The 19,519-nt window shown below is 41.4% G+C and overlaps 1 protein-coding gene across 4 annotated transcripts in view; it reads left to right on the top strand.

Annotated features, from left to right (window-relative positions):
- Positions 1 to 19,519, top strand: part of LOC135747107 (UPF0606 protein KIAA1549) — a 254,948-nt gene that overhangs the window by 69,246 nt on the left and 166,183 nt on the right. For all 4 annotated transcript variants that reach the window (XM_065265768.1, XM_065265767.1, XM_065265770.1 and 1 more), the window contains 5 exons: positions 1,885 to 1,973; positions 2,151 to 2,325; positions 2,514 to 2,644; positions 2,814 to 3,000; positions 3,113 to 3,172. In XM_065265768.1, coding sequence (XP_065121840.1) covers positions 1,885 to 1,973; positions 2,151 to 2,325; positions 2,514 to 2,644; positions 2,814 to 3,000; positions 3,113 to 3,172 — 642 coding nt within the window. The remainder of the gene's footprint in view (positions 1 to 1,884; positions 1,974 to 2,150; positions 2,326 to 2,513; positions 2,645 to 2,813; positions 3,001 to 3,112; positions 3,173 to 19,519) is intronic.

Raw genomic sequence — 19,519 nt, 5'->3', positions numbered from 1 at the left:
AACGACGACGACCACGGGAGTTTTAACACCCGCAAAATGGAAAACAATGGACAAAATGAAGTGATGACTTTTTAGTTTCAAATGGCCAGTATTTTGTTATTCTTGAACCCATGGACATGGTCTTAGTGTCATTTGAAAGTTTTTTTTCAAGCTCTTTCTATCTTTAACCATGCTGAAAATTTTACTCACATATCTACCTTTTGCACATTTTCTTTATGTTCAGTAGATATTTCTAGCTCAAGCAAATCCGCAAACATATAAAAGGATTTATTATTTTTTACAAGGTCGTCTGTTGACTGCTGAATATAAAACCCCTTCAATATAGGAGTCGAGCATGATTAGCATGATGTTAGCATGACTAGCATGAAGCTAGCATGAGGCTAGCATGATTAGCATGAAGTAAACATGAGGTTAGCATGAAGCTAAAAAGATTTAACATGAAGTTAGCATGATTTATTATGAAATTAGCATAAAGCTAGCATTAAACTAGCATGAAGCTAGTATGACTAAGCATGAAGCTAGCATGAAGCTAACATGACCCAAAGACCCAACCCCCATGTCCCAAACAATAAAAAAAAAAAAAAAAAATAGAGTACCGGCACCTCTTTTGGGCCACTTAAAGCACTGGCCAGTTATGTTTGCACATATCAGGAATTTGTTTTGTGTCACAGCTTCCAGTGGACAGAGACAACAACGACGCACATATAAATAAAGATAAAAATATGAATAGAAATAAAATAATAAAACAAGATATGAATATAAAATACACATATTATATACATACTCTTATTGCACATATTATTATTATTGCACAGTAGAGAATATTTAACTGTTCATGAGGTAGATTGCTTGGGGAAAGAAACATGTTCTTGTACATATTTGTTACATGTCCGTGTATGTTTTTTTTATTTGTATACTACTAGCTTACATTTTAAACTAAATTTCAAAGTACAGCTGTGCATAACGTTTTCATATTTTAAAACTTTTTGCGAATTAAGGGATTTTTTATTCGAAATTTGGTGTTTCTTATGTCATACTTAAAAATGTGCAAAAAATCAGGGTGTTGGAAACCCAGCTAGTAAGGCAATATGCAGGATGTGGGATTGATGCTGCTATTCCCAAACACAAAAAAAGTAAAAAAAAAAACATAGCGTGTTTAATTTAAGGGCCAGAGAGATGGTGAAAAAATATCAGAGGTGGGCACTACTTGAGTATTTTAGTTACATTATTTGTTCACTACATTCTAAAGCATAGAATCATTTTGTGTATTCCTTTTATAGTGCATATTAAAATTGACTTAATACCTAATTACTTAAAAATTGTGTACTTTTACTTGAGTAAAAGTACGAAAGTACTTTTTACTTAAGTAAAAGTAAAAATGTACTAGATGTTTAATGTACTTAAATATTAAATATAAACCAAAAACTTGAAATTATGAAATGTAGTGGAATAAAAATTATGATAATATGCTTTGGAATGTATGTTTTCAAAAGTTTTTTACTTTGATGTAGAAAGTAAAATACTTAATGTCCACCTCTGAAAAAATAAGATTAAAGAGAAAGTTAATTATGACCTTAACTAACATTTTACGCAGACATCAGGTAATACAATTTATTAAAAAGATAAAATATAATGTACCTAGTCAGAGCCAATGGTGTAGTGGGCAGTGATCCGACATATGGTGCAGACGCACTTACGGCGACCCGAGTTAATTCGAATCCCGGCTTGAGGTCCTTTGCCGATCCCATACCCCTCTCTCCACCCTGTACTTTCCCGTCGTCTCTCAGTTACTGTCAATCAAATAAAGGTAAAATGGCCAAAAAAAGTACTTAAAAAAAATATATATATATATATAAATATATATAATGTACCTTCCCTCTGCAGGTATGCCAAGCGGATCATCAGTGGCGTTTGCCAAAGCACATGTGAGGGAGATTCTCAGACGAGAGTACAACCGCTCGATAGAGTTACAGGTGAGTATTTCAGATAATTTCAAAGAAAAGTATAAGAAACTGTAAACAAGCATAGCTCAATCAGCAGAGCATTGTGTTAGAAATAAAATGTGATGGGTTCAGTTCACAGGTAAAAAATTTAATTCCTGTTAAAACAACTAACTTTCACTGAAACCCATATTTGTACGATCTATCCAGGTCCTTAAAGCCCCACCCAATTTCATTTTCCGGACAGTTTCTGGTCCACTGGTATACACTGCTATGTCAGTCATCAATTCTCTCCGCCAATCAGCACAGAGCTCTTCCTCTTCAACCATTTTATCTGTCACACCCATATACGCTGTTCCAGATTACAAACATCAGGTCCACACAGGTGAGATAAGTATTGACCTGAATGAAAGCAAAATTTGCAGTTAATATAGATTTTTGCGGAGGGTCTATAATTTTGAGGATCTTTCATGATTTTTATGGTTTCATCATTTAATAAAGTTTCTGAACAGGGTTAATGTTTGAAGCATGTTACCCGAGTGTTACATACCATGTAAACATGTTTGTTTTCAGTGCTGCAGTTTGTACCGAGTCACGTGGACGTGCGTCTCTGTAGCTTTAGCGAGCGCGTGGAGAAAGGGCTGCTCATGGCGTACGCCGAAGTACGCAAACATTCACAGGAAAATGGGAATTTCACTGTACATGTGCGTATGCCTCTTGAGACATGATGTGCTAGAGGCACATTAAAAATAAATCATGAATAATTTTTGCATGCTGTATGTGCATAAAAAGCTGCAAAACTACTTTCCTTACAGTTCTGTATTTTATATGTTTCAGTTACATTTAAGTGTTACCTATCTTTGTTTTGTCTAGATTGTGAATATTACCAGTAGCCTTCCTAAGGGTCAACGGCAGCAAAAGGCACCAGTGGACATCACCTTTGCTGTGCGTGATTCCCAGGGTTTCCTGACGGGATCGGATGTGAGTTCCCACATGAGGCAACTCAGTGCGGTTGAGTTTAGCTTCTACCTCGGTTTTCCCACCCTGCAGATTGCGGAGCGTGAGTTTATATATGCATTCCAAACATACACACGCTGACTCTTTGTCTTATACAAATGTTTTATTTGCCAGTGTTCTTTATTGCTAAAACTATACACATTTTTATCTTCCAGCTTTTCATTACCCTGAGCTAAACGTGTCCCACCTGTTACGTGCATCCTGGGTGAAAACAGGTCAGTGATTGTTTTTAATATGTTAAGGTGTGAAGTGTGTCCAGTGCTTATGCTCCCTATAGACGATTTCAGCAGCAACAACATAAACAAACGGCTTTTGTGCACTAAACGCAACTTTCAGTAGACTTTCACATAGAATCAATAACAACAGTCTTTATACAGTAGTTAATTTCTAATAACTACTACTGTAGGTAAATATATGACAAGTAAATTTGTTTGAATATCATATCTAACGGGTATCAACTATTACACTGAGTTAACATTACTTTGTAAAATTTAAGTTTACAATGTTAGGTACATGTCATTAAATTCTTGCCTTGCTGCAAAACCTCTCTGCACACTTGTGATCCATGCTCGTTGTCTCCCCTCATCTTTAGCAAACCAAAACATTTTATTTTCGAAACTGGATTTTTTCCAGAGATCAGTTTAGCCACTAGCCAGACCGATAAATACAGTAAATGTGGATTGGAAGTTCACTTCAGTTTAGACACGTAACCCCAACAACGTACTTGCGTCCAATGAAACCGTCTTTACCCGGATAAGTTTGCAAGGAGCGTATGGCCCGAACCACTAGGGGGCCACCCTTGCTATTAACTTCATGCGGCGCTGCACAGAATGATTGCCGTGTGACATTAAAGGTAGTGTGCGCGATGTTGAAAAATGCTAACTTTAGCCTACTAGCACTAAAATCAGAATCCCACCCTCCAAATTGCTATCCAAAGCCACGCACAGATCAGAAGCAATAATTGATTATACATTTTATGGTCCTATGCATTTCACAGAGGACATATATTTATAAAAATACATTTAGACAACTTTACATAATGATTGCTATCAGGATGTTAGGAAACTTCAAACCAGTATGACTAATAATGTTTCTGGATCAAATCACATACACTTCCTGCAGTGAGAACAATTTAAAAGCATAGCAAGCACTCTGATCTCACGATACTTTGATGTCATATGACAATATGTCTGTGCAGCGCCACATGAAGTTAAATATGCTTATTGACAACCGTCTTGGTAATATGGGCCCAAAGGCACTTCATCATGGTTTTCTAACAAAATTATCCGTCCAGAGCAGAAAAGACAGAAAATGTGCCATAAAGGTGAAGTAATAAGATTAAGAATCGTACAAAATTTACAGCTATCTGATAATACAACGTATGTTTTTAGTTATTTAAGCTAAGTCCCAAAAATGGGTCTCATTCACTAATAATTGCTTATGTTTTTCGTAATTATACGCACACTTGAATTTCTCATGAAAACTTTCAGCCTAACTCACAACATGTGCGTACGCACATGAGTTTGTTCTTATACTTTTTGTGATATAGGAGTGTGATATAGCTCTATATCATCACGGCTGGGATTAGGCTAGAGGCACAAGGCTGTTGGCCTTCGAGGGCGATATTGCTTCTATACAACATTTCGACGGCACATGTTTGAAAAAAGAAAACTAGAAAACAACATTATTTAAAAAAAATACTCTTTGTTGGGGAACCTCTTTCTTCCGCCACGAATTTGAAGGCCAGAATGACAGGTAACACTTTCGGCTGTTTTGAATCTCATAATAACTCAATAGACCGAATAGCCATTTCTTAATATTACCGTTTCTTGGTCACGAAGTGTAGTTTTAAGATTAGTTCAGTCAAGAACATATATGTATAATATTCAAATCTGCAGTTGATAAGTAAAGATAGCACCTATTTGATCATTTACTTAGAAAGATTCGGACATGACCCAAACGCACCAGAGGACGCCAGTGTGTACTCACCCCCCTGACCAGTGCCTGATCTGGGCTGCATCCCTGACTGGGATTCCCTGGCTCTGATATAGGCCTATCTGTGTTTGATGGTCAAAAACGAAATGAAACCAGCAGTATTTGGTGTCATAAACTATTACTTGTTTTCTTATTCATACTTAGGGTCTTTTGTGCTGTTATTGTTTTGGCACGAGGTAAAAGTTAAAAAACTATATTAATTAGGGCCCGAGCACCGAGGAGCAGGCCAGAATGGCCTGCACCGAAAGGTGCGAAGCCCTATTATTTTTGCTCGAATTTATTAGGGCCCGAGCACCGAGGAGCAGGCCAGAATGGCCTGCACCGAAAGGTGCGAAGCCCTATTGTTTTTGCTCAAATTTTTTTTTTTTTTTTTTTTTTAACACTTTTGGACTTTTTGGGGGCCTTAACATATTCGAAAACTCTTGAAATTTGGCACAGACGTCAGAGTCGTCCGTCATTGCAGAAATCCAAAGGCTGGAACACGGGCGTGGCACAGGGGCTCTGTAGCGCCCCCTGTAATGCAAAAAAAAAACATTGATGCACAAATCGGGCAAAAATGTACGCACATGTACGAGACTTGGTACACTTATAGATCTCATCGACCCGAACAACTTTCGCCCTCTAACATTTAAGCTCCGCCCAACAGGAAGTCGGCTATTTTGTATTGTTTCAAAAATGCATGCGGTAAACTTTTAAATACTCCTCCTAGGGGATACATGCAAATGACACCAAACGTGGTGATCATGATGCCGAGACATTGTACTTGCAAAATTGCGAAGGGATTTTTGATATCTCAAACGTTTCTGCCATGACGAGGCAACAAATTTATGGCGAAATCAGAGAAACAGGAAGTGTCTAATATCTAAGGCAAAAAATATCTTATTGTGATGCAATGCGGGTAGTTTGTTCGTCTGAAGATTCCGATTGCATCGATGTGCCTATTGTGACTCCCGGGTATAGCGCCACCACCAGGCGCCAGGAAGCATGTCAGTCATGAACTTTTAAATACTTCTCCTAGGGAATTCATACGATTTACACCAAACGTGGTGAACATGATGCTGAGACATTGGACTTGCTAAATTGCGCAGGAATTTTTGATATCTCAAACGGTGTTGCCATGGTGAGGCGACAAATTTATGGCGAATTCAACTAAACAGGAAGTGTCTAATATCTAAAGCAAAAAATGTCTTATTGGGATGAAACGCAGTGTGTATGTTCGGCCAAGGATTCCGATTGCATCGATGTGCCTATTTTGAGTCTCGGGTATAGCGCCACCAACAGGCACCAGGAAGTGTGGCAGTCACAAAAGGTGGATTTCTTGACAGTTGCATGTGGTGAACTTTTAAATACTCCTCCTAGGATTTTCATGCGATTGACACCAAAAGTGGTCAACATGATGCTGAGACATTGTAGATGATAAATTGCGAAGGGATTTTTGATATCTCTAACGCTGTTCCCATGGCAACACGTCAAACTTTACTTTCATTTTCAGGCATATTTAAGCTCTTGGCGTGCACTTTGGGTGCCTTAACATGCTCGAAAACAACAGAAATTTGGCACAGATGTAAAAGTCACGTGCCACTAGGCTCATGCAAAGGCTGGAATATGGGCGTGGCAAGGGAGCTCTGTAGCGCCCCCTGTAATGCAAAAACAAACATTAGGGCACAGATCGAGCAAACATGTACGCACATATACAAGAGTTGGTACACATATAGATCTCATTGACCCGAACAACTTTCACCCTCTAACATTTAAGCTCCGCCCAACAGGAAGTCGGCTATTTTGGATTGTTTCAAAAATGCATGCGGTGAACTTTTAAATACTCCTCCTAGAGGATTCATGCGAATGACACCTAACGTGGTGAACATGATGCCGAGACCTTGTAGATGATAAATTGCGAAGGGATTTTTGATATCTCGAACGGTTCTGCCATGGTGAGGCGACAAATTTATGGCGAATTCAGAGAAACAGGAAGTGTCTAATATCTAAGGCACAAAATGTCTTATTGTGATGACACGTGAAGAAGTTTTATTTTAATCCCAATCTACATGAATATGATGAATATGAGTTTACCATTATAATCACACGCAATTTGTTTACTAGGAAGTTATGCAGTATTTGTGTCATGTGTTATGCTGTGTGTAAGTCAGGAGTTTGCCATGGGATTGCTATTGCAACCCAGCTGTGTGTGTTTCATGTCAAAGGCCACAAAGGGTTTAAGTAAGTGAATGGCCAGGGTCAAATAGGTCACGGGAAGAAGACACTGGTCTGAGGAATGTCATTTGGTTCCTGCCTGAACAGAAACATATTGTTTTAAGCATGGAGGAGGGGGGGAACCAAAACCATATATATTTACCAAGCCTGGCTCAGAAAGTCAGACTGATTTTGGAGGACCCTCCTAGAACCAAACATGGTTCTGGGGGGGATTCACCAGGGGAGTCTCGGCTTTTTATTTGTCCGGATAATAAAAGTCTATCTCTTGAAATCAAAACCTAAGACTGAAGATTGTTTCATTGGAGGAAAATGAAAACCACAACACACGCGGGGTGTTTGTTCATCTGAAGATTCCGATCGCAGCGATGTGCCTATTGTGACTCCCGGGAATAGCGCCACCACCAGGCGCCAGGAAGTGTGTAGGTCACAAAGGTGAATTTTTTTGTCAGTTCCATGCGATGTTCTTTTAAATACTCCTTCTAGGATTTTCATGCGATTGAGACGAGAAGTGGTCAACATGATGCCGAGACATTGTAGATGATAAATTGCAAAGGGATTTTTGATATCTCAAACGCTGTTCCCATGGCAACGCGTCAAACTTTTCTTTCATTTTAAAGGCATATTTAAGCCTTTCAGTTGACGCCGATGTACTTTTAAATACTCCTTCTAGAATATTCATGCGATTGACTCCATAAGGGGTCAACATGATGCCGAGACATTGTAGATGATAAATTGCGAAGGGATTTTTGATATCTCGAATGCTGTTCCCATGGCAACGCCGCAAACTTTACTTTTATTTCAGGCATATTTAAGGCTCTTGGCGTGATCAGATTAACCTTAAAGTTGGCACACACATCAGATTTGTCGGCTGTTAAGTGTGCACAAAAAGGTCAGATATAGGCATGTCTCTTAAGTGGCTCACTAGCGCCCCTGTTTGTCTAAAATGTGGGGTTTCTTTTACCTACAGTCCCCAAATGGCTCAGTAACAACATTAAATAGCCCACTGATATTTACCCACTTGATTCACTTGCCCACCATGCATCGTTTTCTCAGACGCACCGTGTAGCGGTAAAAAAACGTGCGAGGGCCCGCCATTGCTGCTTGCAGCTATATTTATTATTATTATTATTAGGGCTAGAGCACCGAGGAGCAGGCCAGAATGGCCTGCACCGTAGGTGCGAAGCCCTATTGTTTTTGCTCGGATTATTATTATTAGGGCCCGAGCACCGAGGAGCAGGCCAGAATGGCCTGCACCGAAAGGTGCGAAGCCCTATTGTTTTTGCTCGGATTTATTATTAGGGCCCGAGCACACCGGGGTGCGAGGACCCTATTGTTTTTGCTCCGTTTATTATTATTAGGGCCCGAGCACACCAGGGTGTGAGGACCCTATTGTTTTTGCTCCATTTATTAGGGCCCGAGCACACCAGGGTGTGAGGACCCTATTGTTTTTGCTCCGTTTATTCTTCTTCTTCTTCTTCTTCTTCTTCTTCTTCTTCTTCTTCTTCTTCTTCTTCTCCGAAATGGATCGCATTTTTGAATGCCTAAACATACCCGAAAACTCATGAAAATTTGCACACGCGTCAGAAGTGGCGAAAATTTACATGTAGTATAGGCGTCAGAAGTGGGCGTGTAAAAATGGCTCGATAGCGCCACCTGCAAAATTTCAAGAGAACAGCCCCCCCACTACGAAAAACTTACAGATACGAAATTTGGTAGGATCATCTATTACTCCAAGACCTACAAAAAAGTCTCTTGGAGCTAAGCTCTAAACCCCACAGGAAGTCAGCCATTTTGAATTTTCTCTGTCATTTTTTGACATTTCCAAGCGTCGTACTTTAACGAACTCCTCCTAGAGATTTAATCCGATCATCATCATATTTGGTCAGTATCATCTAAAGGCCTTTGCGATGCTAAATTGCGGAGCTTTTGACTTTTCATTGGAGGGCGTGTCCGTGGCGGCCTGTCAAAGTGTAATGTTTCGCCATGAAACAGGAAGCTGATGTAATTCAGGCATACATTGTCCGATCTGCCCCTGACTTCACACGTTTGATAAGGGTCCAGGCCTGAACACATCAACATGGCATAATTCAGTAACACTCATAGCGCCACCTAGAGGCAGCAGGAAATACCATGTTTGACGCTGTGACTTACTGCTCTTAGGTATTTAACCATATCAACATCATATTTCACCAGTGTAATCTCAAGACCTTGTGTGATGATAAAAAGCAACGACCTTGACTTTTCATTAAAGGGCGTGTCCGTGGCGGCTTGGCAAAGTATCGCTATCTGAATCGCATTTTGACAGGCTAAACAAGCTCAAAAAGTCATAAAACGTTGCACACACGTCAGAAGTGGCAAAAATGTACATGTGGCATAGGCGCCAGAAGTGGGCGTGCAGAAATGGCTCGATAGCGCCACCTGCAAAATTTCAAGAGAACAGCCCCGCCGCTACGAAAATCCTACAGATACGAAATTTGGTAGGGTCATATATCACCCCAAGACCTACAAAAAAGTCTCTTGGAGCGAAGCTCTAAACCCCACAGGAAGTCGGCCATTTTGAATTTTTGCTGTGATTTCTGTGCAAATTTTGTAATTTCCAGGCTTCGTACTTTAACGAACTCCTCCTAGAGATTTTGTCAGATCGTAATCATATTTGGTCAATCTCATCTAAAGGCCTTTGCGATGTTAAATTGCGGAGCTTTTGACTTTTCGTTGGAAGGTGTGTCCGTGGCGGCCTGACAAAGTTCAGCGTTTTCGCCATGAAACAGGAAGTTGTTATAACTAAGGCATACAATGTCCAATCTGCCCTACACTTCACATGTTTGATAAGAGTCTTGGCCTGAACACATTTTAATGCCAATATTCAGCTTCAGTCCAAGCGCCACCTAGAGGTAGCAGGAAATGCCTTGTTTTACGCTGTGATTCACTGTTCTCAGAGATTTAATCAAATCATTATCATATCAGGTGAGACTGATCTTAAGCCCTTTGCGATGATAAATTGCGAAGATCTTGACTTTTCGTTGAAGGGCGTGTCCGTGGCGGCCTCGCAGAGTGATGTTTCGCCATGAGAAAGCTGTTGTAACTCAGGCATGCAATGTCCGACCTGTCACAGACATCATACGTTTGACAAGGGTCCTGGCCTCAACACATCAATGTTACAACAATCAAATACAATCATAGCGCCACCTGCTGCACAAAGGAGGTGTGGCACTTCAAAGTTCCTTTGAATATCCGCCTATATTTACCCACTGAAATTTCAATCCCCCTGGTTCATTGCTTTACTAAGGCCATAGAGTGGCGGTGCACATGCGTGCGAGGGCCCTTCCATCACTGCTTGCAGTTTTAATTAGGGCCCGAGCACACCAGGGTGTGAGGACCCTATTGTTTTTGCTCCGTTTATTATTCTTCTTCTTCTTCTTCTTCTTCTTCTTCTTCTTCTTCTCCGAAATGGATCGCATTTTTGAGGGCCTAAACATACCCGAAAACTCATGAAAATTTGCACACGTGTCAGAAGTGGCGAAAATTTACATGTAGTATAGGCGTCAGAAGTGGGCGTGTAAAAATGGCTCGATAGCGCCACCTGCAAAATTTCAAGAGAACAGCCCCCCCACTACGAAAAACTTACAGATACGAAATTTGGTAGGATCATCTATTACTCCAAGACCTACAAAAAATTCTCTTGGAGCTAAGCTCTAAACCCCACAGGAAGTCGGCCATTTTGAATTTTCTCTGTCATTTTTTGACATTTCCAAGCGTCGTACTTTAACGAACTCCTCCTAGAGATTTAATCCGATCATCATCGTTTTTGGTCAGTATCATCTAAAGGCCTTTGCGATGCTAAATTGCGGAGCTTTTGACTTTTCATTGGAGGGCGTGTCTGTGGCGGCCTGGCAAAGTGTAATGTTTCGCCATGAAACAGGAAGCTGATGTAATTCAGGCATACATTGTCCGATCTGCCGCTGACTTCACACGTTTGATAAGGGTCCAGGCCTGAACACATCAACATGGCATAATTCAGTAACACTCATAGCGCCACCTAGAGGCAGCAGGAAATACCATGTTTGACGCTGTGACTTACTGCTCTTAGGTATTTAACCATATCAACATCATATTTCACCAGTGTAATCTCAAGACCTTGTGTGATGATGAAAAGCAACGACCTTGACTTTTCATTAAAGGGCGTGTCCGTGGCGGCCTGGCAAAGTATCGCTAATTGAATCGCATTTTGACAGGCTAAACAAGCTCAAAAAGTCATAAAACGTTGCACACACGTCAGAAGTGGCAAAAATTTACATGTGGCATAGGCGACAGAAGTGGGCGTGCAGAAATGGCTCGATAGCGCCACCTGCAAAATTTCAAGAGAACAGCCCCGCCGCTACGAAAATCCTACAGAAACGAAATTTGGTAGGGTCATATATCACCCCAAGACCTACAAAAAAGTCTCTTGGAGTGAAGCTCTAAACCTCACAGGAAGTCAGCCATTTTGAATTTTTCCTGTGATTTCTGTGCAAATTTTGTCATTTCCAGGCTTCGTACTTTAACGAACTCCTCCTAGAGATTTTGTCAGATCGTCATCATATTTGGTCAATCTCATCTAAAGGCCTTTGCGATGTTAAATTGCGGAGCTTTTGACTTTTCGTCGGAAGGTGTGTCCGTGGCGGCCTGACAAAGTTCAGCGTTTTCGCCATGAAACCGGAAGTTGTTATAACTAAGGCATACAATGTCCAATCTACCCCACACTTCACACATTTGATAAGAGTCTTGGCCTGAACACATTTCAATGCCAATATTCAGCTTCAGTCCTAGCGCCACCTAGAGGTAGCAGGAAATGCCTTGTTTTACGCTGTGATTCACTGTTCTCAGAGATTTAATCAAATCATTATCATATCAGGTGAGACTGATCTTAAGCCCTTTGCGATGATAAATTGCGAAGATCTTGACTTTTCGTTGAAGGGCGTGTCCGTGGCGGCCTCACAAAGAGTGATGTTTCGCCATGAGAAAGCTGTTGTGACTCAGGCATGCAATGTCCGATCTGTCACAGACATCATACGTTTGACAAGGGTCCTGGCCTCAACACATCAATGTTACAACAATCAAATACAATCATAGCGCCACCTGCTGCACAAAGGAGGTGTGGCACTTCAAAGTTCCTTTGAATGTCCGCCTATATTTACCCACTGAAATTTCAACCCCCCTGGTTCATTGCTTTACTAAGGCCATAGAGTGGCGGTGCACATGCGTGCGAGGGCCCTTCCATCACTGCTTGCAGTTTTAATTAGGGCCCGAGCACACCGGGGTGCGAGGACCCTATTGTTTTTGCTCGGTTTATTATTATTATTATTATTATTATTATTATTATTATTATTTATTCTTCTTCTTCTCCAAAGTGAATCGCATTTTTGAGGGGCGAAACATGCTCGAAAACTCATGAAATTTTGCACACATGTCAGAAGTGGCGAAAATTTACATGTGGTATAGGCGCCAGAAGTGGGCGTGTAAAAATGGCTCGATAGCGCCACCTGCAAAATTTCAAGAGAACAGCCCCACCGCTACGAAAAACGTACAGATACGAAATTTGGTAGGATCATCTATCACCCCAAGACCTACAAAAAAGTCTCTTGGAGCGAAGCTCTAAACCCAACAGGAAGTCCGCCATTTTGATTTTTTGCCTTGATTTTTGTGCAAAATTGGTCATTTCCAGGCTTCATACTTTAACGAACTCCTACTACAGATTTAATCCGATCATCGTCATATTTGGTCAATCTCTTGTAAAGGCCTTTGCGATGTTAAATTGCGGAGATCTTGACGTTTCGTTGGAGGGTGTGTCCGTGGCGGCCTGACAAATTTCTGCATTTTCGCCATGAAACAGGAAGTGGCTCTAACTCAGGCATACAATGTCCAATCTGCCCCACGCTTCACATGTTTGATAAGAGTCTTGGCCTGAACACATTTCAATGCCAATATTCAACTTCACTCATAGCGCCACCTAGAGGTAGGAGGAAATACCATGTTTTACGCTGTGATTTACTGCTCTTAGAGATTTAATCAAATCATCATCATATTCGGTCTGACTGATGTTAAGCCCTTTGCGATGATAAATTGCGAAGATCTTGACTTTTTGTTGAAGGGCGTGTCCGTGGCGGCCTGGCAAAGTGTGATGTTTCACCATGAAACAGGAAGCTGTTGTAATTCAGACATACATAGTCCGATCTGCCCCCAACTTCACACGTTTCATAAGGGTCCCGGCCTGAACACATCAACATGGCATAATTCAGTATCAGTCATAGCGCCACCTAGAGGCAGCAGGAAATACCACCTTTTATGCTGTGACTTACTGCTCTTAGAGATTTAACCATATCAACATCATATTTCATCAGTCTAATCTCAAGACCTTGTGTGATGATAAATAGCAACGACCTTGACTTTTCGTTAAAGGGCGTGTCCGTCGCGGCCTCGCAAAATATCGCTAAATGAATCCCATTTTTGACAGCCTAAACGAGCTCAAAAAGTCATGAAACCTTGCACACGTGTCAAAAGTGGCGAATATTTTCATGTGATATAGGCTTCAGAACTTGGGGTGTTAAAATGGCTCTATAGCGCCACCTACAAAAATTCAATAGAGCAGCCCCCCCCCCCCCCCCGCTACGTTAATCGCACAGATACGAAATGCGGTAGGATCATGTATCACCCCAAGACCTACAAAAAAGTCTCTTGGAGCAAAGCTCTAAACCCCACAGGAAGTCAGCCATTTTGAATTTTCTCTGTAATTTGAGTGCAAATTTTGCCATTTCTGGCCTTCGTATTTTAACAAACTCCTCCTATAAATTTAATCAGATAATCATCATATTTGGTGAGTGTCATCTAAAGGGCTTTGCAATGCTAAATTGCGGAGATCTTGACATTTCAATGGAGGGTGTGTATGTGGCGGCTTGCCAAATTTCTGTTTCTCAATGAAACAGGAAGTTGTTCTAACTCAGGTTTAAAATGTCCAATCTGACCCACGCTTCACAAGTTTGATAATTGTCCTGTCCTGAACACATCAACATGGCAATATTCAGTAAAAGTTATAGCGCCACCTGCTGGAAGCAGGAAATGACATGTTTTACACTGTGATTTACTGCTCATTGAAATGTATTCAGATCATCATCATATTTGGTCAGTCTGAACTTAGGGACTTCACAATGATAAATTGTGAAGATCTTGACATTTCGTTAAAGGGGCGTGTCCGTTGTGGCCTATCAAAGTTTGATTTTTCGCCATGAGAAAGCTGTTGTAACTCAGACATGCAATGTCCGACCTGTCACAGACATCATACATTTGACAAGGGTCCTGGCCTCAACACATCAATGTTACAACAATCAATTACAATCATAGCGCCACCTGCTGCATAAAGAAGTAGTGGCACTTCAAAGTTCCTTTGAATATCCACATATATTTATCCACGGAAATTTCAATCCCCCTGGCTTATTGCTTTACTAAGGCCATAGAGTGGCGGTGCACATGAGTGCGAGGGCCCTTCCATCACTGCTTGCAGTTTTAATTAGGGCCCGAGCACACCAGGGTGTGAGGACCCTATTGTTTTTGCTCCGTTTATTATTCTTCTTCTTCTTCTTCTTCTTCTTCTTCTTCTTCTTCTTCTCCGAAATGGATCGCATTTTTGAGGGCCTAAACATACCCGAAAACTCATGAAAATTTGCACACGCGTCAGAAGTGGCGAAAATTTACATGTAGTATAGGCGTCAGAAGTGGGCGTGTAAAAATGGCTCGATAGCGCCACCTGCAAAATTTCAAGAGAACAGCCCCCCCACTACGAAAAACTTACAGATACGAAATTTGGTAGGATCATCTATTACTCCAAGACCTACAAAAAAGTCTCTTGGAGCTAAGCTCTAAACCCCACAGGAAGTCAGCCATTTTGAATTTTCTCTGTCATTTTTTGACATTTCCAAGCGTCGTACTTTAACGAACTCCTCCTAGAGATTTAATCCAATCATCATCATATTTGGTCAGTATCATCTAAAGGCCTTTGCGATGCTAAATTGCGGAGCTTTTGACTTTTCATTGGAGGGCGTGTCCGTGGCGGCCTGGCAAAGTGTAATGTTTCGCCATGAAACAGGAAGCTGATGTAATTCAGGCATACATTGTCCAATCTGCCCCTGACTTCACACGTTTGATAAGGGTCCAAGCCTGAACACATCAACATGGCATAATTCAGTAACAGTCATAGCGCCACCTAGAGGCAGCAGGAAATACCATGTTTGACGCTGTGACTTACTGCTCCTAGGTATTTAACCATATCAACATCATATTTCACCAGTGTAATCTCAAGACCTTGTGTGATGATAAAAAGCAACGACCTTGACTTTTCATTAAAGGGCGTGTCCGTGGCGGCCTGGCAAAGTATCGCTAATTGAATCGCATTTTGACAGGCTAAACAAGCTCAAAAAGTCATAAAACGTTGCACACACATCAGAAGTGGCAAAGTTTACATGTGGCATAGGCGCCAGAAGTGGGCATGCAGAAATGGCTCGATAGCGCCACCTGCAAAATTTCAAGAGAACAGCCCCGCCGCTACGAAAATCCTACAGAAACGAAATTTGGTAGTGTCATATATCACCCCAAGACCTACAAAAAAGTCTCTTGGAGCGAAGCTCTAAACCTCACAGGAAGTCAGCCATTTTGAATTTTTGCTGTGATTTCTGTGCAAATTTTGTCATTTCCAGGCTTCGTACTTTAACGAACTCCTCCTAGAGATTTTGTCAGATCGTCATCATATTTGGTCAATCTCATCTAAAGGCCATTGCGATGTTAAATTGCGGAGCTTTTGACTTTTCGTTGGAAGGTGTGTCCGTGGCGGCCTGACAAAGTTCAGCGTTTTCGCCATGAAACAGGAAGTTGTTATAACTAAGGCATACAATGTCCAATCTGCCCCACACTTCACATGTTTGATAAGAGTCTTGGCCTGAACACATTTCAATGCCAATATTCAGCTTCAGTCCTAGCTCCACCTAGAGGTCGCAGGAAATGCATTGTTTTACGCTGTGATTCACTGTTCTCAGAGATTTAATCAAATCCTTATCATATCAGGTGAGACTGATCTTAAGCCCTTTGCGATGATAAATTGCGAAGATCTTGTCTTTTCTTTTTAGGGCGTGTCCGTGGCGGCCTCGCAAAGAGTGATGTTTCGCCATGAGAAAGCTGTTGTAACTCATGCATGCAATGTCCGACCTGTCACAGACATCATACGTTTGACAAGGGTCCTGGCCTCAACACATCAATGTTACAACAATCAAATACAATCATAGCGCCACCTGCTGCACAAAGGAGGTGTGGCACTTCAAAGTTCCTTTGAATATCCGCCTATATTTACCCACTGAAATTTCAATCCCCCTGGTTCATTGCTTTACTAAGGCCATAGAGTGGCGGTGCACATGCGTGCGAGGGCCCTTCCATCACTGCTTGCAGTTTTAATTATTATTTATTCTTCTTCTTCTCCAAAGTGAATCGCATTTTTGAGGGGCGAAACATGCTCGAAAACTCATGAAATTTTGCACACATGTCAGAAGTGGCGAAAATTTACATGTGGTATAGGCGCCAGAAGTGGGCGTGTAAAAATGGCTCGATAGCGCCACCTGCAAAATTTCAAGAGAACAGCCCCCCCGCTACGAAAAACGTACAGATACGAAATTTGGTAGGATCATCTATCACCCCAAGACCTACAAAAAAGTCTCTTGGAGCGAAGCTCTAAACCCAACAGGAAGTCCGCCATTTTGATTTTTTGCCTTGATTTTTGTGCAAATTTGGTCATTTCCAGGTCTCATACTTTAACGAACTCCTACTACAGATTTAATCCGATCATCGTCATATTTGGTCAATCTCTTGTAAAGGCCTTTGCGATGTTAAATTGCGGAGATCTTGACTTTTCGTTGGAGGGTGTGTCCGTGGCGGCCTGACAAATTTCTGCATTTTCGCCATGAAACAGGAAGTGGCTCTAACTCAGGCATACAATGTCCAATCTGCCCCACGCTTCACATGTTTGATAAGAGTCTTGGCCTGAACACATTTCAATGCCAATATTCAACTTCACTCATAGCGCCACCTAGAGGTAGGAGGAAATACCATGTTTTACGCTGTGATTTACTGCTCTTAGAGATTTAATCAAATCATCATCATATTAGGTCTGACTGATGTTAAGCCCTTTGCGATGATAAATTGCGAAGAACTTGACTTTTTGTTGAAGGGCGTGTCCGTGGCGGCCTGGCAAAGTGTGGTGTTTCACCATGAAACAGGAAGCTGTTGTAATTCAGACATACATAGTCCGATCTGCCCCCAACTTCACACGTTTCATAAGGGTCCCGGCCTGAACACATCAACATGGCATAATTCAGTATCAGTCATAGCGCCACCTAGAGGCAGCAGGAAATACCACCTTTTATGCTGTGACTTACTGCTCTTAGAGATTTAACCATATCAACATCATATTTCATCAGTCTAATCTCAAGACCTTGTGTGATGATAAATAGCAACGACCTTGACTTTTCGTTAAAGGGCGTGTCCATCGCGGCCTCGCAAATTATCGCTAAATGAATCCCATTTTTGACAGCCTAAACGAGCTCAAAAAGTCATGAAACCTTGCACACGTGTCAAAAGTGGCGAATATTTTCATGTGATATAGGCTTCAGAACTTGGGGTGTTAAAATGGCTCTATAGCGCCACCTACAAAAATTCAATAGAGCAGCCCCCCCCGCTACGTTAATCGCACAGATACGAAATGCGGTAGGATCATGTATCACCCCAAGACCTACAAAAAAGTCTCTTGGAGCAAAGCTCTAAACCCCACAGGAAGTCAGCCATTTTGAATTTTCTCTGTAATTTGAGTGCAAATTTTGCCATTTCTGGCCTTCGTATTTTAACAAACTCCTCCTATAAATTTAATCAGATAATCATCATATTTGGTGAGTGTCATCTAAAGGGCATTGCAATGCTAAATTGCGGAGATCTTGACATTTCAATGGAGGGTGTGTATGTGGCGGCTTGCCAAATTTCTGTTTCTCAATGAAACAGGAAGTTGTTCTAACTCAGGTTTAAAATGTCCAATCTGACCCACGCTTCACAAGTTTGATAATTGTCCTGTCCTGAACACATCAACATGGCAATATTCAGTAAAAGTTATAGCGCCACCTGCTGGAAGCAGGAAATGACATGTTTTACACTGTGATTTACTGCTCATTGAAATGTATTCAGATCATCATCATATTTGGTCAGTCTGAACTTAGGGACTTCACAATGATAAATTGTGAAGATCTTGACATTTCGTTAAAGGGGCGTGTCCGTTGTGGCCTATCAAAGTTTGATTTTTCGCCATGAGAAAGCTGTTGTAACTCAGACATGCAATGTCCGACCTGTCACAGACATCATACATTTGACAAGGGTCCTGGCCTCAACACATCAATGTTACAACAATCAATTACAATCATAGCGCCACCTGCTGCATAAAGAAGTAGTGGCACTTCAAAGTTCCTTTGAATATCCACCTATATTTATCCACGGAAATTTCAATCCCCCAGGTTTATTGCTTTACTAAGGCCATAGAGTGGCGGTGCACATGAGTGCGAGGGCCCTTCCATCACTGCTTGCAGTTTTAATTTTTTTTTTATTGTTTTTTTTACGTTTCGGGGCAATTTGGGGGCCTTAACATACTCAAAAACTCTTGAAAATTGGCAGAGATGTCAGAGTCGTTGGCCATTAGGACCCGGCAAAGGCTGGAACTCGGGCGTGGCAAGGGGGCTCTGTAGCGCCCCCTGTAATGCAAAAACAAACATTGGGGCACAGATCGGGCAAAAATTTACGCACATGTACAAGAGTTGGTACGCATATAGAACTCATCGACCAAAACAACTTTCGCCCTCTAACATTTAAGCTCCGCACAACAGGAAGTCGGCTATTTTGGATTGTTTAAAAAATGCATGCATTGAACTTTTAAATACTCCTCCTAGAGGATTCATGGGATTGACACCAAACGTGGTGAACATGATGTCGAGACATTGGACTTGCTAAATTGCGAAGGGATTTTTGATATCTCGAACGGTTCTGCCATGGCGAGGCGACAAATTTATGGCGAATTCAGAGAAACAGGAAGTGTCTAATATCTAAGGCAAAAAAGTGTCTTATTGTGATGACACGCGGGGTGTTTGTTCGTCTGAAGATTCCAATCGCATCAATGTGCCTATTGTGAGTCTCGTGTATAGCGCCACCACCAGGCGCCAGGAAGTGTGTCAGTCATAAAGGTGGATTTTTTTGACAGTATCATGCGATGTTCTTTTAAATACTCCTCCTAGGATTTTCATGCGATT

Source organism: Paramisgurnus dabryanus, chromosome 1, assembly GCF_030506205.2.
Source record: "Paramisgurnus dabryanus chromosome 1, PD_genome_1.1, whole genome shotgun sequence".
Classification (NCBI taxonomy): domain Eukaryota; kingdom Metazoa; phylum Chordata; class Actinopteri; order Cypriniformes; family Cobitidae; genus Paramisgurnus; species Paramisgurnus dabryanus.
Note: the sequence above shows the minus strand (reverse complement) of the source record. Positions and strands in the feature narration are given on the sequence as shown.